This window comes from Lynx canadensis, chromosome X, assembly GCF_007474595.2.
Source record: "Lynx canadensis isolate LIC74 chromosome X, mLynCan4.pri.v2, whole genome shotgun sequence".
Lineage (NCBI taxonomy): Eukaryota > Metazoa > Chordata > Mammalia > Carnivora > Felidae > Lynx > Lynx canadensis.
In genome coordinates this window covers 6,748,619-6,774,249 of record NC_044321.2, presented here as the reverse complement: position 1 = coordinate 6,774,249, position 25,631 = coordinate 6,748,619, and the positions used below count along the sequence as shown (strand labels likewise).

Sequence of the window (25,631 nt, the reverse complement as noted above, 5' to 3'; positions counted from 1 at the left end):
TAAGTTCCTGATTCACTCCCGATGTGCTCTCCATGAATTTCGTAGGCTCTCCTAGGCTCTCCATGAATTTCCATCCACGGGCAAACAGAACAGCCAGCGTGGAAGAAGCGCCTCGCTTGGATACAAAAATCCCAGGTCCCCGACAGGTTCCTACCTATGTGCAACCGGCAACTATTTTCTTTTTCGGGTAGTGATTTATACATCACAATCAGCAAACTGCCTAATGCGTTTTTCACCTTCCCTCTACTTACTACTCCGAGACCCCACATGTGGGAACACTGTTGCCGGAAGCCTGCGGTCCCACTACCTGAGAGTGCGTCACATGGAAAGCTTCTCGGGGATCCACCTGAGGCCCGTGTTAAAACTCGGGAGGGGGTGGGGGCACCTGGGTGGCTCAAGTCAGCTAAGCATCCGACTTCAGCTCAGGTCACGATCTCACGGTTTGTGAGTTCGAGCCCCGTGTCGGGCTCTGTGCCTGGAGCCTGCTTTGGATTCTGTTTTCCTCTCTCTCTGCCCCTCCCCTGCTCACGGTCTGTCTCCCTCCCTCAAAAATAGATAAACATTAAAAAAAAAACCCTCAGGGGGTGGGCCTGGCAGCTCGCATGTGTAATCAACTCCCCAGGTGCTCTTCTTGGACACACTAGAGTTTGGGAACCGCTGCACTGAGAGAGACACTGGCGTTTGGGGCATGAGACACCAAGAGGCTTTGTTTCCAAGACGTGTCCCATGATTTGCTGCAAAAGCAACAAAACCGTCCCCCTTCCCACGCGACCAAGGCAGGGCACTGAAGGGATGAGACGGGAAGAATTCCAGTGTCCCCAGGGAAGGAGCATCAGAACCTTCTGGTCAAATGCCATTGCGGGAAAGATTTCCCTAGGAATCTAGCAACCAGGGGAGAACAGGAGAAGCTAAAGCTGCCAAGGATCAAGGCTGGCAACCCACTGATATCGGGAAGCAGGCCGTGGAGCCCGGGCCCCGACGTCACCCAATCTTTCCAAAGTGGGCAGGAGGACCCTAGCTCTAGGGAAAACACAGAGGGGTACAGGTGGCTTTTGGTTAGATGGGCTGAGCTTTCAAAAAGAAACTTTTCTCCTCCTGTTAGAAAAAAAGTGAAGGGTAAAACCAAACGTCATCATAATCCATGAAATTAAAAATTTTACCACAATATGAGTGTTAGACACACCGACCCCCGTTAGATGAGCCACGAGAAGTAACGCTACGTGAAAATACACACAGGGCTTCTAGTTGTGGGAGCGCTCTTTTACTCACCCTATCCCGACGACTTGCTATCTCTGCTTTAATTTGGTATGGGTCGTACTTTGTATTTGTTGAATATCCAGAGAAGGCTAAACGGAAGGAAAACATTTTATTTTATAATGGATCCTTCAAAATAAATAAATACACACAGACAGGAACTTCTGAATCAATAATTAATTCTAAGTCTCCAATTTACAAGTTGGCACCGGCTCGTAAGGAATTAACATTTCACAGCCTCAAATCTTGACGTTTCTGCATGTGGCCCTTCTATGTGATTCCACACGAGGCAATACATGGCTATCGGTAAATCAAAACTGCTTCGAAAGCAAAATTACTCGGGTTAAAAACCACAGATACGCTCGGGGGCAGGGGGCGGTGATTATGATATGGAAAACTGCTCTAAGTAGATAAATAGCACATACAGGATGAATCCGTTTTTGCTTCCTTTTCAAACGCATATACACATGGATGTCACTCGAAGGACAGAATCCCAAAGCTACCTGTGGTTATCCTCATTGGTTTCATCACAGAAGGTTTTCTTTCTCCTTTCTTCACATCTGTATTCTCCACATGAACGATTTTTGGCATGAGAAACAACTAGTAAAGCTCTATCAAATAAAAACGACGACTTTCTAGCAATGTGTCAGCAGCTGGCAGGCCCGAGAAAAAGCCGTCCTTCCACGCCGCGCGCTCCGGGCCAGACGCGGCACCGTTATGAACAGCCGGGACCTGGCGTGAGCAGGACGCGAAGGCCTGTTTAGCTGTGCGCGGAGCACAGTCAGCCAATTTCCGGCGGTGCGGACAGCGAAGAACCTTTTCCGGGGATTCCGCAGCCGAGCAGTTAGTGGCCGCTTCGAACTTCTATCACCCCGCTCACCTCCCTGCACTGCTGTTTCCTGATGCTTCCGTCTCCTCTCTTCAGCTTCGGAAGCCGTCGGCCCCTGTGCCGGAGTGACTCGTCTCTGCCCCCACCTTGGCTGGCGGCGCGCCCCTGTCCCCGGCTGTGGCCGACCCCGCACCGCTCTCGTCTGCGTCCGGGTTATTCCCACTGATTCCACCTGCTCGGAAAACCCATCGGCAGCGCCGGCATCTTTCTCTTCACCCCTCTGCTCTGGGAGCTGAAGGCTGCCTGTCACTCGGATGACTGGGTGCCAACCGCTAGCGACTAGTTCAAAATCACTTCCTGACTTTGCATCAGAGAGGACGGCTCAAAGTCATCAAGGGGCTTACACAGCAAGATTGTTTAATACCCTCAATTAGAACTGCATCCAAAGGTAGTGTGAGCAGTTCAGATATCTCTTTAAAAAAACAGTTCCAAGGGCGCCTGGGGGGCTCAGTCGGCTGAGCGTCCGACTCTTGATTTCGGCTCCGGTCACGATCTCAGGGTCGTGGGATCGAGCCCCACATCGGGCTCCAAGCTGAGCATAGGGCCTGCTTAAGATTCTCTCTCTCCCCCCCCTCCCCGCCCCTCTCCCCTGCTCGTGTGCTCCCTGTCTCTCTAAAATAATAAGAAGAAGAAGATAGTCCCTATCACGGTCAGAATTTCAAACCATTAGAATCTACTAGAAATAAATATCCGGAGGAGCTAAGCATTTGCCAACTTTATCTCAAATGTCCTTAGAATCGTAATCTCTTGAGGACACGGAGTAAAATACTTTTAAAACAGAATTCTTTCTGAGACAAAGAGTGTCTATTTCCAAATCCTTCGACTTCCATCTTGACTGACTTCCTTGGCTTCATTTAAGACCAGTACTGAAAGCAACGCCCCAAACAAAGCCCTTAAGAGTCAGAAATCATCTCTACAAAACCCCCACCTTGAACTCCCAGGACTTAAACGTTCCCCCCGACCTGAGGTAGAGGGACTTCCACTTGGATGCAGATAAGAAGCAAATGAGCCCAAGGCTCGCTGACTGCTCACCCCCACATGGGTCCACCCGTCACCCTGCGTTCGAGGGAGACCACGCCAACGGCTGCCACCTGCGGTCGTTCCCACGTGGGGCAGAAAGTAACTCTGGGTTCCCAGAGTCCGGGGAAACTGACAACAGCGTTCGACAGCAGTAACGTAACGGTCTGAAATCGTTGCCACAAAAGTCCTCTTCTGCACAATTTCACAGGGAAAATTAGCCGACAGACTTGAAATAACAGGATACGGCTAGACAAATACACAGCCACCAGCCCCCCAGCTCTCCTTCCTAACTCTAACAGGACCCTCGGCTCGCTGGGCGTGCACCCCTCCCCTGGGGGAGACTCAAGGTGTACCGAGTCCTGGAGGGGGAGCCCGATAGAGAAATGGTATCCCTGAGCCACCGAATGCACCCATGGGGGGGCCCACCGGGGGGGCCCACCCCACCGCTGAAGGACTCTTATGTGACAAGGAGCGGGTCTTTTCTGTGACTTACGGCTGAAACCATCCCAAATGATAAAACGGGGTTTCCTTATGCAGACAGCATTCACGTTAGCTTTGCTACAGTCTCTAAAATTTAAAAATTCCAGGACTGGGACGAGGGAAGAGGCAACTCAAGTACTTAAAAGAGTGAGTCCATTTATCTTCAAATACGAAGGAGCGTCACGAACACTGGCATGACTTTTAATAATGTGATTTAACTTGCAAAGCCAAATCCTTAGTTCCTGACATCGGCCGGTAGGTCTAACGGAACCCATTTCTGGAGTCCAAGGAACACCTCAGGGCACCAGCCTCCATTTTTCACGGCGTGCACTCCACGACATTTAAAAAAAGAATTATGCCTCTGTTAAGACACGTCTCCAACCTCAAGGTTTATGATAAATACCAGATCTTCGCCTCTGAAGCTTTCTTCTCTCTTGAAGACTTGAGTGGCCACAGCTATTAAACAGCTTAAGGAGCCCACTCAGGCATACCGTAGTGCTTTGGGTAACACGAAAATCAGGTTACAGTCTAGCTGGACCACAGCGACATCAACTCTTGGAAAATCTTTGTGAGAGACGATGATCACGTCTCCCCACTTGAACGAAGACTAAGTTTCCAGTGCCTTGATCTACATCAGTCAAAAAGGGACCTCGGTCTGAATCTTGGGCTCCTGTGGGCCAGATGCCCCAGATTCTTCCATCAGATCAGCTTCTCCAACAAGAGAAGGAATGGACCCCGGGCTCCCCAGTGCCCACTGTCCAAGAGGTGAGCGTGGCCCGTGCATTTAGCACTCATGACGCTGCAGACCCCAGGACTTATTTTGGATTTTGATTTTCCAGGGTATCGAAAAGGGAAAACACGTCTGCTGGTGTGTCTGTCTCTGTCTCCCTGTTTCTCTGATACACACAGGCCTCCTCTGTGCTGTGGGAACCTAAGATCACCCCAGGGGGGTAACATGCTTTGAAAGACCAGTAGTCCTTCTCCAAAGACATCCTCTGGGCAGACTGCCCCTTAGGACCAGGTGTGCACCTCCAGGCATCGGCACCACGGGGAGTTGCTCAAGGAAGCCAAAAGAACCCTGGCAGACAGGATGGCAAGCCCTGACAGTTCCCATGCTGACAGGTACTAATTACCAGAGCAGCGACAAAGGCATGCACGTAAGTAACCCAGGCCAACAGAGGAGGGCATGACATTTGTTTTTAAAGGCACCATAAGCAAAGGAACAAAAAATATCAAACAAGCCCGCTCAGAGGCGACCTACAGAAGTAACACAAGATCCCACCAAATTCAGACTGAGAGTTCTCTCAGAAATGCTCTCTAGGGCAGACTAGGGGATTATCTCTCAACAGACATAGGCTCTGCAATCGCCTTTAAGATTGAGTCTTGCCAACTAATACCCGTGAAAAATGCTGCGTGTGATCCATTTTTCCCCTGCCAGCTCCAACACGCTTACCCACGAAGGAAAACAGAAGGTTGAATGGATGGACTGTGGCCATTACACTCCCCTAGGTAGTAGAGGAGAAACCCCTCTCCTGGGTAACCAATGGAAGGCCGTCTTTGTGGGACGGGCCTAAAGCCTCAGAAAGAATGTTGGCAAAACTGATAACCGATAAGGTCAAGCTTCACCACCACCTAACCCAGGAATTCAGGGTGGGTCAGCACTTTCTCACGGGAGATTAAGCCAGCTCTCCCAACCACCCGAAGATACTTTTGGTGCAGACTTTTGGTGGCTCCCAGGAGCCAGAGGCACAAAGTCATATTCCTGCTGCCGGAAGAGACCATCACAGTCAATCCAGACCGACGGATTCTCAACTCTGGGATTCACCTGGAAAGCTTTACCAAAAAAAAAAAAAAAAAATGTCTGGCCCCACCCGAGGTCAAGGAGATCAAAATCTCTGGGAGTGGGGCCCAGGCAGCAGTTTTTAAAAGCCCCTCGGGAGATGATACCCTGTAGCCAGGGTTCAGAACTACTGGTTTCGACCAGGGGTTGGGAAATTTTTTCTGCAGAGGGCCAGAGAGTAAATATTTTTGGCTTTGTGGACCGTACAGTCTCTGTCTCAGCTCCTCAACCCTGCCATCGTAGCTTCTATAGACAATAGGTAAGTGAGTAGATGTGGCTGCGTTCCAATAATACTTTATTTATAAAGAGCCAGAGTGGACAAGATTCAGCCCAGAAACCACACATAATTTGCTGACCTGTGGTTTAGACTGTAATTCATCCCATGCAAGAATTCCTTCCAAAAGATCCTGCAAATGGTCATAATACTTCATCTGAAGGCATCTAGGAGCTCAAGTTTCTCAGGAAGACTGAAAGATTAACTCTAGCATAAAAGCGTCTGACATAACAAATGTATTCAGTGGGAAAGGCAAAGAGATGAGCACATTAGAACGAAGAAAGTAGGGCAAATCAAGACAGAACTATCTCCTTCCTCTAAATGAGATATCAATTCACTCTTCACCCAGAGAGAATTCTGCTCACTGCATGAAATAAACGCGTGGAATCAAGAGACAAATCTTAAAATAGGTTTGAGAAAAGAAAAAGACCTCCCTGTTTCTACCTCTAGATGTGAGCAATGTTAATAATTTAATGTAGCCCCTCCTGGCTTTTCTTTCTGCTTTGTGGTGGGGGGATAACACACATAAAGAGAAGCATACAAAACAATGAATTAATGCAAAGCAAATACAAACATAACCACTCAGGTCAAGACATACAAAGACCTCCAGTTCTTAGCATTTTCTGTTTTCATTTTGTATAGTTATAATGAAAGCGGCAAGAAGTTCCTTTGCTACAAAGATTTTAATAAAACTCCTTTGCCAGCAAAACAAGACATGAAGAAAGTAGGAGAACACGACAGGATGGAACTGTGGAAGAGAACCGGTGTGCTCAAAGAGAACGAGCCCACTGCAGAACAGCTCCGTCCCCGTGTTCTACAAACAAAATAGGCCCGGGTACCAGGCGGCTCCCAGAAATAGAGTAGCGTAGGGTTTTTAGCCTCACGGGGACATGTACGCTCAAATCCAGCAAGCATCTGCTTTTGCTTTGCTCAGGGACAGAAAAAGGTCAAGGTTTGGATATTCTTAGATACCAGATGGCCCAATATTGACACAAAATCTTTTCTCTCCAGTGAATGGAGTTTTATTCTGGTGATTTCCACAACTCAGGGAGGAATCTGTGAAGGGGGTAGGACAGATGCACGTCATTTCCTCCCGCCCTCCTGCTCCAATATTAAAAATGGCTGTTTTTGGGGCGCCTGGGGGGCTCAGTCAGTTGAGCGTCTGACTCTCGATTTCAGCTCTGGTCATGATCTCATGCTTTGTGAGATCGAGCCCCACGTCGGGCTCTGTGCTGACAGCGCAGAGCCTGCCAGGGATTCTGTCCTTCTCTCTCCGGCCCTCCCCTGCTTGTGCTCTCTTTCTCTCTCTCAAAAATCAAGAAATGAACACTTTAAAAAGTGGCTGTTTTAGTTAATTCCTCTGTTCCCCATCACTGCCTAACTGTTCCCTACAATCGGCCATTAGGGAGACAGAAATCGTGTCCCCAGCATTTGGGACATACCAATAGCAGGTGCTAAGTAAGTATCTGTTGGAAACTAGACGAATAGTTTAGCAATCCTGCCATGGGCCACAAGAAAGCCAAGACATAGAAAGTGCTCTGCCTCCCACTCGCCCCTCTGAGTGTTGCAAACTTGCCAGAGGCCTCGTCAATTTATAATCGGTCTTTCCTTCTAGATAAGTCGAACAACAGGAGGGCAAAGTGTTTCAAAAACACAATTAGCTCCTTTGAGCTGCCTCTTCCATGCCTCGGAAACAGTACACAGCACTGAAGGCTACATGCACAAACGGATCTGGTTCAGATCCCAGGTCTGCCATTTACTAGGCATGTGACCTTGAAGAAGTAACCTCGCCTCCCCAGTATTGCTTCTCACGTGTACAACAAAGACAGCATCATGTGCTTCGTGATGTTGCAATCCAAACGATGCACAGAAAACTCTAGCTCACTGAATACTGGTTCATTTCGCTTCAAGTCACTGCCAACGAAGGAAGTAACGAGCAACGGGTCCAAATGGTATCCCGTTCCCAGTACCGGAGCAAGGAGATGCCTCCCTGCTTTAGATGACTAGCAATCTGGGCTGTGTGAGACCGGTGTGGTCAGAGAGAATTCATTTGAGTCACTAACAGAGTTTTCGTCATCGCAATTAGTAGTTCAGGTTAAAAGGCAAGTTGAAAGAGCTTGGTCCAAACCCCAAGAGCAGCAGCAACCTGGTGAAGCACTTGGATTAAGTCCGTTACGATCCCATGTGGCGTCTCATCCCAGATGAGCCAACAGGCCCCAGCAAAATCCACTGGCTCCTCTAGCCCTTCATGAAAACAGGCTGGCCCTATCTGGCCCCCAAGGCCACTTATACAAGTGGATGCAGAGATGGTGTCTACACAGAGACTTCTAGCGGGTCAGGATTCTGATGGGCATGGTTCAGAGTGTCAAGCGAACACCAGAGTCATCTGCTTCCTCTACTGAAGGTTTCTTCATGCACCACGCAGGACGGCATCTTGAGTAGCTCTCTTTTACTGGGCATTAGGAAAATCCTATGGAGCACAGGAAGGAATATTACCGAGTGCGATTTCCTACATGCCCAAATGTCAAAGCCCACGGAAATACAAAAACTGATGGTGAGGGACATCCCATCGCTACAGGGCTACAGGTTCTGAATGCTCTTAATCCAGGGGCTCAGCTTTGGCCCGGGATTCCTCCCTCGCCTCCCCCAGGGCTGGGTGTGGAATCCAACAGGATGCGCCAAGGTCCTCCTCTACTTGCACCCTCACAGGCTCAGGCCCAGAGGCCCCACGTTCACCACGACTGAAGTCTCAGCTGCACTGGTCGTAGGCAACATGTAAGAAACATCTTCCCTTGCTGCGATTTTTCTCTTCAATCACTGGAAGAAAGTTCCTGCCAAATTTGTCTGGTCTGTCCTTCCCCCATTCCATCCGTGGATGAAAAATCAACCGGAGGGCCTTTGGAGATCTAATCAAACCCAACCATGGAACAGATAAGGTCCCTAAAGGCTACTGGGAAGAAACATTCCATTAGGCTGAATCATATGAAACTGCCTATATTCAGCCCTTTTTAAGCTACAGAAAGAACAATTTTCTATGGTTCGGCATAGCTTCTACTAAGTAACTTTCGAAAAGACTTAAGATCGCTAACCATAGGCTCTCAGGAACAGTTGTAAGCCGCTGGTGCAGCTAGGCGTGACCTCACTGTACCAACACCATGGGCTTCTAATCCTATGAGCTCACCAAGAGAGACCATATGCTGGGTCATAAAAGTCATCTCAATAGATTTCAAATCATTGAAATCTTACATAGTGTAGTTTCTGACCACAATGGAATTACATTAGAAATCGGCAACATAACATTCAAAAGTCCCAACAACTTGCTTTTAGAGAACCCAAAAAGAAACAGCCAATCTGGGTTGACTGAAAATGAAAACACCAACACCTGCGGCATGCAGTTAAAATGGCACTTGGAGGGGGCGCCTGGGTGGCGCAGTCGGTTAAGCGTCCGACTTCAGCCAGGTCACGATCTCGCGGTCCGTGAGTTCGAGCCCCGCGTCGGGCTCTGGGCTGATGGCTCGGAGCCTGGAGCCTGTTTCCGATTCTGTGTCTCCCTCTCTCTCTGCCCCTCCCCCGTTCATGCTCTGTCTCTCTCTGTCCCAAAAATAAATAAACATTGAAAAAAAAAATTAAAATTGCACTTGGAGAAGAATTCATACCTTTTAGAGGTTAGGTGAGAAAATAAGAAAGGTCTAAAATCAATGGTCTACGTTTCTACTTTAGGAAGCTAGAAAAGGAAGAACAGAGTAAAGCCAAACTAAGAAGGAAAAAATAATAAAGAGAAATCAATAAAATAGAAAACAGATAAGAAATAGGAGGGGAAAAAAAGCCAGCTCGTTATAAAGACAAATACAATCAACAAAAGTTTAGCTACACTGAGGAAAAAAAGAAGACACAAATTAGTAACATTGGGAATGATAGACAGGACACCACCTAGGAGTGTCTAGATCTTAAATGAACCGTAAGGGAATTCTACAAACTTTATAAACTTGACGACCAACTTTATAAACTTGACAACTTGGCTCGGCAGTCGGCAAATCTCCCTGCAGGCCAAATCAAACTTGTTACCTGTGTTTACACTTTATCAGAACAACCCACACACATTCGTTCATGTATTATCTCTGGCTGCTTCTGCATTATAACAACAGGGTTGAGTAGTTGCAGCTGAGACCTTGTGGCCCACAAAGCCTAAAATATTTACTACCTAACCCTTGGTAGAAAAGTTTGCTGACTTTTGGATTCCATGAAATAGACGAATTCCTTGAAACACACAAATACTAAAACTGATTCAAGAAGAAACAAACAGGGGCGCCTGGGTGGCTCAGTTGGTTGGGCGTCCGACTTCGGCTCAGGTCATGATCTCACAGTCTGTGAGTTCGAGCCCCGCATCAGGCTCTGTGCTGACAGCTCAGAGCTTGGAGCCTGCTTCAGGCTCTGTGTCTCCTTCTCTCTCTGCCTCTCTCTCATGCTCTGTCTCTCTCAAAAATAAATAAACATTAAAAAAAAATTAAAAAAAATAAGAAACAAACATCTGAATAGCCTTATATCTATAAAAGACATAAAAGACATTGAATTTATAGTTCCAAACACTCCCACAAAGAACTCAAGATCCAGATGGCTTTTCTGGTGAATTCTATCAAATTCTATCAAATACCAATCCCACACAAACTCCTTCCAAAAACAGGAGGAGGGAACACTTCCCAATTCGTTCTGTGAGGCCTGATACCAAAATCGGAGAAAGACATTATAAAAAAAGAAACTATGGAGATAGGAAACCAACCTCTAAAAATTCGCACTGAGCTGAGCACTGCGTTCTGATGAACAGTTAAAACAAAAACCAAAAAAAAAAACCAAAAACCTAGTAGATATCAACATCCAAAGAACAAGAGATAAGACAAGCTGGAAACAACACAGCATTATACTTGGGTCCTGACCTTCTCTCGGGACATGTGATAGCACTGTCTTCAGTTCCTGTTACAGAGGGGAACCCCCACCCCTCGCTTCCCCACAGCTTGTAAGGCGTATTCACCTTCAACAGCAGCTGCAATAAAAAAAAAGACCTATGGCCCCTCGGCCTTAACTCCATTCTGACTCGCAACACAGAACAAAGCTCTGACTGTGTCTTTATTATTCGCCAGAGCCAAGTACCTGGCAACGTGGCGGCCACGTCACAGGTTAAGGTTTCCCGTGTCTCAACGAGAGACTCAGGTTGTTATCACACAAAACCTAGTCGTAGCACCTCCACGCATTCTTCCCGAGCTCACGGGCACCCAGAACGGTCACGGCCGTGTGCACCTGTGGTGGACTGTTAAGTGTGACAGCGCTGTGGGGAAGAGACTGGCTCAAGCAGTGACTGACTGTGTCGGTAACGAGATGCTTTGGTTTCTGAGACGGGACCGGGCTCCTTCAATACCTGAGCATCCGCCGAGTACTAATGAGATGGGAGCCCACGTCCAGTAACCTCTAAAACGAAGAGGGATTCCTTTTGAGAACACCAGTGCGCGTCCATCGGAGGCGGGGAGTCCCCCCGATCTTCTGGGTTACGCTGAGTTCCTCCGCCTTCAGCGCGCCGCCCCAGAAAGGACTCTACAGAGGGACAGGTGCTTGACACACGTGATGGCTCCCGAGTCTTTCCACGCAGGATCAACGAAACCGCTGCGCGGCCCTCCCGGGGATCACCCCTAACACGCCCTATCGGTGGCGGAGGGCTCCGAGTGAAGCCCTTTTCCGCACTGACAAACACGAGACACGAGGTCGTTTCGTGCCGCTGCCTGAAATCTGCTTGTTGCTCTTCTACCTTCCCCACCTGAATGTGATGCGACGAGGGCAGGGACCTCTGCCTCCTCAGGCTCCGCCGCATCACGGTGCCTGGGCACAGGGCAAGCACTTGGTAAATACCCACTAAAGGAGTGGCTAACGGAAGACACCCGATTCCAGAGCAAACTACCGACGACCTAACGATACGCGGTTAGAAACTTTACGGAGCCGTCTTGCCCGAGTCAAGTTCGGTGTGTGCAGTAAGCCGGCGGAGAGGCGGCTTCCGAAGCCGCGCGTTACCCACGGGGGACAGTCAACTCACAGCTAGCGTACGAGCGGCTGTCGTCCTCACACATTTTGTGCAGCTGCTGGTATTCCTCCTGGGCCAGCTCGAACCGCTGCTGCTTAATCTGGTAGATTTCTTTCTTGGCATTGAGAGCCTCCTGGGCCACGATCAAATACTCCTTCAGCATCCGTTCCTGCTCTCGCCTCCACTGTTCTCTGGGATCCTCAATCTGGGTAAGCTCTGAAATTAAAAGGGCGAGAACGTAAGTGACTTACAAGTAAGGTCTTGAGGTTGACCAACAGTCACGCAGCCACGTGACTGGCTGATACGAAAATTAACTCGTTGCCGGGATGTACGTTATGGAAGCGACCTCATAACGAAGCTTCCTGAAGCGTGGAACCCCTGCCGTTTGTAGATCCACAGTTGGAACGCGAAGAAAACTCTAGGGATATGAAGAAGTTTCCCGCGGAGGAGACGATACCAGACAACTGTTCACACTGCGAACAAACATTGGCGGGGATGAACCCAAATGAGCTCTCCACTGTCAAACTAATGGCTACTCCCAACCTTCTGGTCACTGACTTCTCTGACCCCGAATGCCCTATGACCTGGCTTCTCCCCTTCGTCGGGCCTCTGCACCAGACCTGCAGCCCCTCTGTGTTCTTCGCAAACTTCCTTGTCTCCTCCCACCCATAAATCCCACCCCCCCCACCATCTTCCACCCCGGCTTTCTCACTCTCCGTGGGAGGCGCATGCCTCCCTCTGGCTCCAGCCTCTCTCCCGAGTTCCCATTTTTCTTCCAGCTGCCTCCTAGGTAGATCTCCACCCGGACGGAGCCGGAGGAATTCCGAGTCATTCGTCCGAGGCAGAACTCATTCTCACGTGGCGCCCGTTCACCACCAAGCCCTCAACCGACGCCAACAGGGACACAGCAGTCACCTGCTTCTCCTTCCGCCCCCTCTCGACGTGAGCAGCATCATCCAGATCCACCCACTTGGCCAACCTGGGACCCATCCCCAGAGAACACCCGCTCTTCTCCCTCGCCCAGAATTCTCTGCGGGCCACCAAGAACTGGTGCTTCCTGCCCCCTAGAAACAATCGTGGTTGACGACATGCCCTTCTCTCCATCTCCCCTAAGTTCAATCGGATCCTCACGACCCCTCTCCGAAACCCACGCAGGCGTCCCGCCTCCTCAGTGCGCTCACCAGAGTCGCCTTCCTAACTCGCCTTGCGATTCTTTAACACACGAACGTCTTTCAAGGCAATATCCTCCTCGTGACGCCGGAGTCCCGAAACTAACTTGCCAGCTTCACTCCTAGTTTCTGTCCTCCCCCAACCAAGACGTCCTCGAAACAGGCTGAATTTTTCCGAAGTCTCCATCGTTGGAAGTGCTCGTCTGCATCTGTTCGTGCTGCTTGCGTCCTCTTCCGCCCCACCAGGAAACCCTACCGTCTTCTGAGTGCCTTTGCCAAAGCACCTCCTTTCTGAAGCCTGCCCCGCCCCTGCAAGCATGTAATGTCTCTCCACGACGGCTGGGACTGCAGTTCTTGGCACTGGGCACGTGACCGTTTTCACATTTGTTCCCCCCTCCCCCCCAAACTACGAGCCCCTCAAAGGCAGGCACGGAGCCTCGGTCATCATTATATTCTCAGGACCTTTTCCTTCATCTGAAACCCAAGGCAAGGCCATCACTAACTGCTGACCGCAGGAGCAGCAAACGAGCGGCAGGAAGGGGAGTCCGCTCCACAGGCAGAGGACAACGGTCCCGAAATCAGAGCCTGAGACTGAGGCGGCAGACTGAGCAAACGGGCAAGACCCCCAGACTCGGGAGACGCTCCCCTCCTCCACCGCCACAAATCTCCTAACGGGGAGATGTCAACCGAAGCGTTGCCCCAAATCAAATAAAAACTGCAAAGCGGTGTCCCTGCTCCAAATTTAGAGACCCCAGGCTATGGTGGCTCTGTTACAACCATGACACATTGGTAAATACGTGCAGGCTGCTGGCACAGGAGTGCAGAGTACAGGAGTACCCCAATCTTACACAAACATGCAAAATAATTCATTTAAAGTGGCTTGGGGAGCTCCCCTCTATTTGCGAGAAGGGGTGCTGCCTGATTCACGAAACATGTAATAAAGCCAATCAGATCTTCATAAATAAGTAAAACAGAATAAAGTGTGCTCGGTCAGCTCTACGGCAACAGCCAACAAGGTAGAAACAAGCCTAAGTCCAGCAACTGATGAGGGGATAAATAAAGCAGGACCCATCCGCACGATGGAAGGTCATTCGGCCACGACGGGGAATGAAGTGCTGCTTTCGGCTACAGCGCGGACGGACCTCGAACACATCCCGTGGGGTGGAAGAGGTCAGACGCGAAAGGTCACACAGCGTAGGATCCCATCTACGCGAAATGTCCAGAAGAGGCAACTCCAGAGAGACAGAAAGGAGATTTAGTGGTGGCCAGGGGCTGGGAGGCTGGAGGGGAGAGGGGGAGTGGCTGCTAATGGGTTCCAGGTTTGACTCTGGGGGAGGGGGGTGGAATGTTCTGCAACTAGAGAGGGGCGGTGGCTGTCCAACAGTGAACGCAACAAACGCCGCTGAATTCCACACTTTAAAATGGCTAATTTTCGGTTTTGTGGATTTCACCTCAAAACGGTTAAAAAGTAAATTTTATGTCATGTGCTCTTTACCACAGACACACACACACATACCCCCCCCCCACACACACACACACGCACACACAAGAGCTTGCTAGGATGTTTCAAGTAAGTTCTCCCTTTAAACCCCCTTCCTTCGACACCCACCGCCCCTTTCACACTGCCACTCTAGGCCCCTACTGGACAGCCTCTCCAGGCCTCAAAAGCCCACGCTAGACGATAAGAAACCAAATATAACGACAACGATCAGGGTCCTGACCGAGTCCCAGAGCTCACGTTCAGCGGGCCCAGGACGGGGCCGAATCACATCTGTAACGGCCGGGTGTCGCCGACGCCTGTGTGTGGCAGTGAGACCCGCTGCGGCCCACCAGCACTGCCTGCACTCTGTCCAGTGCCCCGGAGGGTCTTGGGAACCTTGAAGGTGGTCAACCAGGGTCCCTCTGGTCCCTCACACCCTACTGCCCACCTGCACGGTTCCAATTTAATATCTGACTCTCTGGGTGCTGTGCCTTTAAAGAGTTTTAAAGTTGTGCTATGAAGAGTTGGGTTCTGGGGAGCAAGTTTTCTGGAATGTGCTGTTTGGCCCTCCATGTACAAACTATTGCAATAATAATAACCTTTCTTGTTCCTGCAAGAAAAAAACAAAAGAGTTGGGTTCTCTGAGAGAGGAGGCGGTGTGATCCCGGAGCTGATGTCTTCACCAGCATCACCCACGGTGCTGAGTCACCCCACTTATACTCACAGTGACTGGAAGAAAGTCCACGGTGACTACTCAGTTTTTGGGTTCAAGGCCACGTCTAGAGCGTCGTGTGGAATCCTTGAGGTGCGCACTGGGTCTCACTTTGGGCCCTGTGTCCCCAGGGCCAGCACAGAAAGGTGCTCTAAAACAGTCGCCGTGACAGTGAGCAGGTGAGCAACGAATGCCCACAGCAAAGAAGGGGGCACACAGGGATGAGCAAGTTGGGTTTACGAGAGAGGCGAGCCAGAACGGGTCCAGGACCTCAGTGGCAGGCTGGCTTTCCGGAAAGATTGTGTAAGGCAGATGCCTCTGCCATTCAGTAATAGCACCTGGGCCCGGGGAGGCCAAAGATCGATGAGGAAGCCGCAGTGAGCATGTGCCCGGGCCCACGGTGCAGCGACCCCCACCTGCGGGAACATCCCCCATCTGCGGGAGCGGCCCCCACCCGCGGGAACATCCCTCACCTGCGGTAGCATCTCTCACCTGCGGGAACATCCCTCACCTGCGGGAGCGGCCCCCACCTGCGGGAGCATCTCTCACCTGCGGGAACATCCCTCACCTGTGGGACCATCCCTCCCCTACGGGAGTGGCCCCCACCTGCGGGAACATCCCTCACCTGCGGGAGCATCTCTCACCTGCGGGAACATCCCTCACCTGCAGGGACCATCCCTCACCTACGGGAGTGGCCCCCACCTATGGGAACATCCCTCACCTGCGGGAGCATCTCTCACCTGCGGGAACATCCCTCACCTGCGGGAGCGGCCCCCACCTGCGGGAGCATCTCTCACCTGCGGGAACATCCCTCACCTGTGGGACCATCCCTCCCCTACGGGAGTGGCCCCCACCTGCGGGAACATCCCTCACCTGTGGGACCATCCCTCCCCTACAGGAGTGGCCCCCACCTGCGGGAACATCCCTCACCTGCGGGAGTGGCCCTCACCTGCAGGAGCATCTCTCACCTGCGGGAACATCCCCCACCTGCGGGAGCATCTCTCACCTGTGGGACCATCCCTCCCCTACGGGAGTGGCCCCCACCTGCGGGAACATCCCTCACCTGTGGGACCATCCCTCCCCTACGGGAGTGGCCCCCACCTACGGGAACATCCCTCACCTGCGGGAGCATCTCTCACCTGCGGGAACATCCCTCACCTGCAGGGACCATCCCTCACCTACGGGAGTGGCCCCCACCTATGGGAACATCCCTCACCTGCGGGAGCATCTCTCACCTGCGGGAACATCCCTCACCTGCGGGAGCGGCCCCCACCTGCGGGAGCATCTCTCACCTGCGGGAACATCCCTCACCTGTGGGACCATCCCTCCCCTACGGGAGTGGCCCCCACCTGCGGGAACATCCCTCACCTGTGGGACCATCCCTCCCCTACAGGAGTGGCCCCCACCTACGGGAACATCCCTCACCTGCGGGAGCATCTCTCACCTGCGGGAACATCCCCCACCTGCGGGAGCATCTCTCACCTGCGGGAACATCCCCCACCTGCGGGAGCATCTCTCACCTGCGGGAACATCCCTCCCCTACGGGAGTGGCCCCCACCTGCGGGAACATCCCTCACCTGCGGGAGCGGCCCTCACCTGTGGGAACATCCCCCACCTGCGGGAGCGGCCCCCACCTACAGGAGCATCGCTCACCTGTGGGAGCATCCCTCACCTGCGAAAGCATCCCTCACCTGCGGGAGCGGCCCCTCACCTGTAGCAGAGGCCCTCACCTGCAGGAGCTTCCCTCCAGCAGCTGGGAGGGCAAGCCCAGACAAGACACCTTGAACACACACTGTCGTGAGACACCAGGTCGGCTGGGGCTACAGGGAGGGCCATCCGCAGCTGGAGCCTAGCTAAGGACAGCGCCCCGTCCGCTGGGTGGTGGATTTACCCAGAAGCCCTCCTGCCGCTTGGGTAACTACCTGACAGGGCAGACGGGCCGGGGCCCCGTCTGGGGCAGTACTTATCCCCACTGCCCAGTCTTGGGGTAAGAGCCACAATCAAGGGCAAGGCTGACCTCCGGGCACCAGAAATTCCACTGCCCGGGGACTGAGAAAGGAAGCCTCGCCACTCGGGTTTCCAAACGCTGACTCGGGAGGCCGGGCTGGAAGAGACAGACAAGAATCGGCCCTGAAGACACCAACCTGGGCTGACTGCACTACGGGACAGGAGAAGCCGTGGGACCAGAAAGAGCTTCAAATCACTCACGTGGCAGGCATCGCGAGTCTTCGGGCCCCTCGGGCACCCCCACACTTAATAAACTGAAGGACAGAAAACACACTGAGGGGAAGCCACGCTTGGTGTCCTGAGGAATGAAAAATGTCGAACGACAGAAACACTGAGGGTAGCTAGAATGAAGCCGGGAGGGAGTAAAAAGCGGGAATCTGAGTGACAAGTGGGTCCCAGCCGGGCCAGATCGAGGAGGGCTGACGGAAGTGCAGCAAGCCGAGAGCGAGCGGTGGAAAACAGATCTCTGATACAATGGAGCTTGTGAACCAGGGTGTGTCGACCTCGGCACCACTGCCGTTTCGGGGAGCTGTCCTGATCAGCGGACAGAGTTCAACGGCACCCCCCGCCCAACCTCTGCTCACTGGACGCCGCAGCGCCTCTCCCGGGCGTGACCATGGACAAGGCCTCTGGACACTGCCAAGTCGTCCCGGGAGACAAAACCAGCCCCGATGGAGAGCCACTGCTCTAAACGGTTCTTTGAAGAAAGCTTGCGAGGTCAAGGGACCCTTATTTTAGCTGTGGTCTTTACACAGTTTTCACCCTCCCCAAAGATCAAAAAGGTTTGGTGTATTCAAGTTAAAATTAAATGTGTAAGACAAAATGAAGGTAAGGTAATCACTTGGGTGTTCATTGTTCCAAGAACCCGTAAGCTCCGCTTTGCAATAAACAACCTTCTCATTATGAAAGATCTTTCTATTTCCAGACTGCCTGGGAAACGTAGTCCTTCTATTAGCCATTAAAACTCTCCATTCAACATTTTCCGTGCATTTTGGAGCAACACACAAGCAAGGTAGCTACGTAACCACTTCACTTTCTGAAGAACTCAACAAACAAAAACTTCAGGTTACATTTATAAAATCCAGTCCAATGCCGCATCGGATAGTAATGATTGTTTTAGCTGTACAAAAAGAGTTCTTAGCATCTCTGAGATCAACATGAAAACTCATTCACATGTAATAACTCAAATGTGGCAGTCTACTTACTATTTATGTGGTCCATGTAATAAATTCCAATTTGCTTATCATATACAGTTTCCCATCCTAAAGGAAGTTCATCCCCAACACAATCGGCAAAGGTCAATGGCTTTGTTATCCTGCAAAATAAAATTATGAAAGCAAATTTGAAAGTCAGGTCAATTTCGTGTACGTTGGCTTGAATCGACTCCAGAATTAGATTTTAATACAAAATTAGATATTATGTCATCTAATTGACTGCCTTTGCTCCAACTATTTAGGTGGAAAATTAACTGACTGGCTTTGCCCAAATAATAATCAGCAACAATATCTGTACGCTTGCAGTTAAAAGCATTCCTATGTCAAAGTGCAACTTTAAATAGCAGCGAAAAGAGATATGGACAGTTACAGAACAGGTAAACGAGCATCTTCTTCCAAGCACTACGTTTAATGAGCTGATGACACTGGAACCTTCCACAAGAGGACACCTATGTTTTGTTCTCATTCCTTTACAGATGACCCCCCCACACACACACACACAACGGTTTGCATGCATTACAGCTTAAATCTATCTGAAATGTATTGGTAAGTTTCACCTACTGGGCGTCAGAAGTTAAGGAGTGAAACATTAACCACTGACCAAATGCAAAAAGCCCAGCACGCGTGGCGACAATACAAGGAGATACCTACTAAATAAATACTGCCTGTATTCCTTATACAGTAGGAGGCAGAAATTGCCAAGGGTCCTTTTTTGTTTTCTGGAGAAAAACAACAAAAGCGCATTGTCTACAGACCTCTCTCCTTGAAGCACAACTGATTAAGGAAACCTTGGCTTGACATAGATACGCAAAAGGTTTCCAGATGGGTTTCTTTAGGGAGGACGTCCCCTCCCCCACATCCCATGATCACAATGATTGACAAGACAGCTGTTGGATGAAACAGGCCACACCTTATAATTGTCTGAGTCTGGGCAGCTATCTCTTCGGTCGTCTCTATAAATGCACACTGACTGGTATGCATGGGAATCCGATAACCTAAATTTCACCACCTCAATCTTCCCACATCTTCTGTTCAAGTCCTTGGCCCCAGGAAAGTGAGATACCACAACCACGGCCAAACCTCACAAGACCAGGATGAATTCTGAACATGTTATTTCCCCAAACTGGTTCGACAACAAGGCTCTGTCTCTCCCAGTAGCATTTAGAAACTGATAAGCGCCATCAGAATGGAACAGATTGTAATTTGTCTCCATTTTATACATAGTTTTTAGATGTTAGAGTCAACATCAAAACAGAAATATACAGAAGGCAAGATACACCACAGACAGCCTGCCAACTACAATGCACTCAAAACACACGACATCACAGGATGAGCCTAGTGCACGCCACGCCGTCCCGAAACACCAACGTCCGGAGCACGATTCCTTTACAGGTCGGGGATGGCGTGATGGCGGCGTGGCTCCAAGTCAAGCAGGTAACAACAGTAGGGCGTTGTGCGTGATTCAAGTCCTGAATGGGATCAAACCACACCAAAAACGACGCTACTTCAGGATAAATGGAGCCCTGAGCACATCTCTGCCATTCTTGATTCGCACATAAGCTGGGGGAAAAATGCTCAAGCACAGGTGCATTCCAAGCACGTTTACATCTGTGATCTCATTTCGTCAGCAAAGAGAGGTGGGAATCCTGAACTAGAGCTACTGAGGCCAACTCAATTCATAATTCAGAACTGTTATAAAACTCTCTGAAGTTCGTCTTTTCAATTTTCTGTCCAATAGCCAGTACAGGGGATTATAATAACACTTCCATACTTGTTGTTCTAAAAATAAACCAAATGACACCTCTACTGTTCTAGTAGTGAATTTTATGTTGGCCCGATAGAGAAGCCGGATGTCTCTGACTCCACTTTCTTTCTAAACGAGGCATGGAGGGGCGCCTGGGTGGCTCAGTCGGTTGAGCGTCCGACTTCGGCTCAGGTCATGATCTCACGGTCTGTGGGTTCGAGCCCCGCGTCGGGCTCTGTGCTGACGGCTCAGAGCCTGGAGCCTGTTTCAGATTCTGTGTCTCCCTCTTTCTCTGACCCTCCCCTGTTCATGCTCTCTCTCTCTCTCTGTCTCAAAAATAAATAAATGTAAAAAAAAAAATTAAAAAAAATAAACAAGGCATGGAGTTTGCACAGTCATCCACAGAATCAGTACTACAAAGCTAGCTGAGGAGGAAGCACGCCTCTCAGAGTCCGGCTCACGCCAAGAGTAAGGTCCCTGCACCCACATAGAAGTTTATCAAGTCCTTGCTATTGGTCTTATCGATCCACAGGGCCTACACCTTGAGCCCATTTACTCACTTGATGGTAGTCTGAACAGGCTCAATGATGACGTTTCCCAGCTCCCAAAAGACAGAAGTGGTAAGCTAGAAGGCAAAGATAGGGATCCCTTGGGCAGGCAGAACGCGGCAAAGGGGCCAGCTGACAGCAAGGAGGAGCACAAAAACCCGCTCCCTGGCTTCATCCATCATACTGTGAATGAAACGCGCATGCCTACAGCAGGACACCCGTGACAGCCAGCTTCTAAGAGGGCTCCCAATGCCTCCTGCCTCCTGGTGTTCATGGCCTCACACAGTCCCCTCCGCCACAGAATAGGGTTGAGCTGTGCAACCGACAAGATACTGAGGAAATGACGGTGCGTGGCCTCCGAGATGCAGTCATAAAAGACACTGTGCTTCCATCCTGCTCTCTTAGATTGCTGGCTCTGGGGGAAACCGGCAGCCAGGTTGTGAGCTCCCTAAAGCGGCCCGATGAAGAGACCCAAATGGGGAAGAACTGAGGCCTCCTGCCAACAGCCAGCACCAACTGACCGGCCATATGGGGAAACCACCTTGAGAGTGGGTCCACCAGCCCCAGTCAAGCCTTCGGATGACTTCGGCCCCGGGCAGCATCTTGACCACGACACCTTGTGAGACCCAATCAAGGCCCACCCAGTGAAACTCCCATATTCCTGCACCACAGGAGTCACGTGACACAATGCTCACTGTCATTTGAAGCCACTAAATCTCAGAGTGATCTGTGATGCGGCAATAGGAAACCAATAAGACACCTAAGCTCTCACTTCCCTTCCCAGTCTATCGTCAGATCCCGCAGTGGACATCTGTGGTGATGATCCAGGCTGTCCTCTATTAGGAGGCAGTGAAATGCAGAGAAGGCTTTTCCTCCTATTGCAGAACATTACAATAAACATCCATGCCGATCTTCTGATTCACCCATCTACCAGGCCGACACACCCTCCAGACTTCCAGACAGTTGCGACTTCATGGCACACAGGCACATTCTGGCCTGACTTTCAACAACAGCATCGAGCGTGTCTAAATTGATTGCCCTAATCATCATTCCGAAATATTTATGGGACAAAGACTTCACGGTTTTCTGTTGCACAGCACAGGCCATCCTTGAATATTTGAAACTGTACCAATATCAAAATGATGTCTTTCTCCCAAGGAGGGTGTTGGTGGGTAACATTGCTTCAGTAATGACTAAATCACTTCAGATGAGAGGTTCGGTCTTAGGATGTATTTGATCACGTTGATGTAATGAGGAGAGCTGAATAAATCCTGGTTCCCTTTTCACTGTCAGAAGGCCAACGTCTGGGAGTCTGGAACAGTGGAGTTGTTTTGGTGTTAGTTTTTCAGCAAGGAGTGCTTTCTGGCTGTTGTTGGCTAAAAAGCAGGATTCCTGTACATCAGGGGGAGGCCTGGAGCCACGTGGGGGAGGATCTCATACTCAGCCAGAGACGACCAGCACCCTCAGCAAGGTGGTGGGCTTCTTCCGGGACAATCTTGTGACCCTTCATCCTGGTGACACTCATCCCTCCAAGGGGGTGGAGACACTGATGTCCAACGGCCCCTCCTCGAGCGCAGTGGCTGTCTGCAGGTGCACGGCACTGAGTGCCAGGATAGGCCCAGACTGGGGTTACGAGTCCTCCCTAAGGCAAACCCAAAGTTCTGTCTTCACTCACTCACAGGCAGGCCGGCCCAAGTTCCTGAATTCTCACCTCCCCAGAAACCTGACGCTAGATTTTTCCAGCCGACACCTTCCCACAGTCACCACACACAGGCTCAGGGGCATTTTTGTTTCTATTACAGTTTCCATTACAGAAAGTTTAGGAACTACACCTGAATAGGAGAGAACTGTCCATTCATACCGCCACTCAAATAAAACCATTATTCCTATTTTACTGTGTTTTCCTCCACCTTTTTTCTGTGTTCTTTTCACTCTTTTTTTAATGTTTTATTTATTTTTGAGAGAGAGAGACACAGGGAGAGAAACAAGAGTACAAGCGAGGGAGAGGCAGACAGAGAGGGAGACACAGATTCTGAAGCAGCTCCAGGCTCTGAGCTGTCAGCAGAGGCCAACACAGGGCTCGAACTCGTGAACTGCAAGATCGTGACCTGAGCCGAAGTTGGACACTTAACTGACTGAGCCACCCAGGCGCCCCTCTGTGCTCTTTTAATTTGTTTTTTCTGACACAGTCACGCTCACACAGTATATACAATTTTCTGTCCTGTCTATTCCACTCAACTTTGTAATGTGTAACATCTTTACTTATTAATTCATACCTGGAGCCTCCCCCCAAATTACTGGAGCTGGCCTAACACTATAGCCCAAGTATTCTGTCTCCCTTCTTGAATTATCTGCAAACATCACCTAGAAGAGTAGAATAGACTAAGCTCAATCTTAAATAGGGACAATTATCCCATTTCAACTGCCTTTGACCCCTAGTACGTAATCTAGGAATAAAAGAACTTGCGTTCTTACCAAGCATTTGCTAAGGGGATTAATACAATTCGCCTAAGCACTCTCCTACTATTGACAAGCTACATTATTTCCTGACTTCTGTTAATACGAATATTCATAAGCAGTGCTTGAGAAAACAGTGCAGCAATTTCTCAAAATAGTTAAACACTCAGTTTCCATATGACCCAGTAATTCTACATCTAGGCGTATACCCAAGAGAAATGAGAACGTACATCCACACAAATGAAGGTCCATGCTGGCATTACTCACAATAGCCAAAAGGTGGCAACAATGAAGGGCCATCAACTGATGGATGGATAAATAAAACACGGTCTACCCATTCAATGGCATATTATATAGCCATTAAAAACACAAGAAAAGAACGCAGTATGGACACTTGCTACAACACGGATGGACCTTGAAGTCATCGTACTGGGTGAAAGAAGCCAGACACAGAAGGTCATGTGTTGTGTGGCTCCATCTATAAGAAATGGCCACAACAGGCAAGTCCAGTGGGGCACAAAGTAGATCAGTGGTTGCCAGGGGCTGGGGGCGAGGGGACGAGAGTGACACTAATAGGTGTGGGGCTTCTGTTGGGAGGGATAAAAATGTTCTGGAATGAGACAGTGACGGCTGCACAATATGAATACACTCAAACTCATGAACTGCACGCTTTAAATGGTGAGTTTCGTGCTATATGTGAATTACATCCCAATTTGTAAAACTATGATGAAAGGAACATCTCTGTATTAGAAAGCTCATAATCTGCATTTACAACTATCTTCCTCAAGAGTCCAAGAAGTAAATTTTCAAGGTTGAAGAACATGACGCTCTTTTCCCCGTATCTCCAACCCAATGTAAAACATTCACAGTAAAGTACGAAGAATAGGAGATAGAATCACCTAAAGCCCAGAAGCCCTGGATTCACGTTTTCATTTCTTTTCCTCTCTTCTCTGTCCTCCAGCTCACTTTTCCACAGCTGATACGACACCACATACAATTTCGTACACTGGTTGGTCTATTTCCTCGTGCCCTTTCACTCCGCATTAGCACCACTTTCTGCCATGCTGGAATCTTCCATCACTTGCAGTAAAAAGCATAACCCATTTACCAGGCACCTCGAGTCACCTCTTCAGGTATGTCCCGACACTCTGCTCTTTATTGTCAATGACGAATGTGAGCTTCCAGTAAGCACTTGACATAAACTGCCCAAGTGCGTGACCCCTGACAGAGAGGTAAGAGACGGTCTGCCTCATCACCCTCCGGGGAAATCTACAATGCGCTTGCTCAAGGGCTCAGAACAAACCCGTAAGGCACAAGCGGGCTTTGCTTTCAGGCAACAAGTAGGTAGCGAGCACAGCCTGAGTTTGATGGCATTTTCCCGATGCGGGGGAGCTGGGGAAACATGGAAAGCGATGAACCGAGAAGCAGGGCACCCACCGTCCCCACGCTTCAACGCATGCCCTGACACCGGCCGGCCCTCACCAGCCCCTCACCCCGCCGCCCCGTCTGAGCGACGCCGGCCAGGAGAGGTGCCCCCTGCCCTCAACAACCACTCGGACATAGTCCCCTCGCGGAGTCTCCCCTTAACAAACGGTTCTTCTCGGCCTCAGCAGAGGAGAGGAGTACGTGTCGCTGGCCAATCTTACCAGAGCCGGTGCACAAGAAGGGAGAGAGTGATGGACGGCACAGATGCCGGTTTCTTTCGTTCCCTTCCACCTGCTGCATCCCCCAGGGCTCTTTAAGAAGGTGGCATCGGGCCGCCCCAGTCGGTGCCAGTTCCAAGAGAGCCATTTACTGCCGAGAAACCCTGGATGAGTCATTCTGTTTCTCTCTGAGCCCCGGTTTCCAAATCTTCAAAATGGGGATGAGCCAACAAACCCGCCAGGCTCGTGCTAACTGGGGGTGGCCTCTTTAGTTACAGCCTGGACGCGGGCTGCGGCCGCTCCCCTTCCTGCCTCCCTCTTGTGTCTCCAGGAGACTCGTTTCGGACCGTATTCGTCTCCTCTTGCTGCTGGGACGCATGATGACAAACGTGGTGGCTTTAAACAGCATAGGTTTTTTATCTTACAGTCCTGGAGATCAGAAGCGCACTTTGGTTTCACAGAACTGAGCAGGCTGTATGGATCCGAGGGTCTGGGAAGCCCCTTCCCTACCCCCGGGACCCCCACTGCACTTACAGGAGCGAGAAACTTCTGTTAAGCAACTGAGATTTTGAGCCATTTGTTAGAGCACTTGGTTGGCTAACGCATTCGGAGATCCGGACGAAGGGCAGAGAGAATCAGAATCAGTGAAAAGTCTGAGTGTTTCGCCTCCCTTGGTTATAGGGGCGTCCTTGGTGATTCAAACTGTGTTAGCCAAGCGCAGGCATTATTTGGAGAGGACTGGAGAGTCTGTCCTTCCCCTACCATGGAGTCTTGGGGGGGAACGGGTGAAAAGGACCGCTGCGCATATTTCTGTTCTCAACAGTGCTGTCACTTTG

At 50.4% G+C, this 25,631-nt stretch overlaps 1 protein-coding gene across 2 annotated transcripts in view; it reads right to left on the bottom strand.

Annotated features, from left to right (window-relative positions):
* The window catches only part of WWC3 (WWC family member 3), a 119,408-nt gene that overhangs the window by 58,493 nt on the left and 35,284 nt on the right, over nucleotides 1-25,631 (bottom strand). Inside the window, exons 2-4 of one of the 2 annotated variants that reach the window (XM_030304666.1) lie at nucleotides 18,395-18,504; nucleotides 11,834-12,037; nucleotides 1,270-1,346 (exon numbers count right to left, since the gene is read on the bottom strand). In XM_030304666.1, the coding sequence (XP_030160526.1) occupies nucleotides 1,270-1,346; nucleotides 11,834-12,037; nucleotides 18,395-18,410 (297 nt within the window). In that variant the 5' untranslated portion in view covers nucleotides 18,411-18,504. Of the gene's footprint in view, nucleotides 1-1,269; nucleotides 1,347-11,833; nucleotides 12,038-18,394; nucleotides 18,505-25,631 lie in introns of those variants that run through there. The other variant, XM_030304667.1, reaches the window with a different exon arrangement.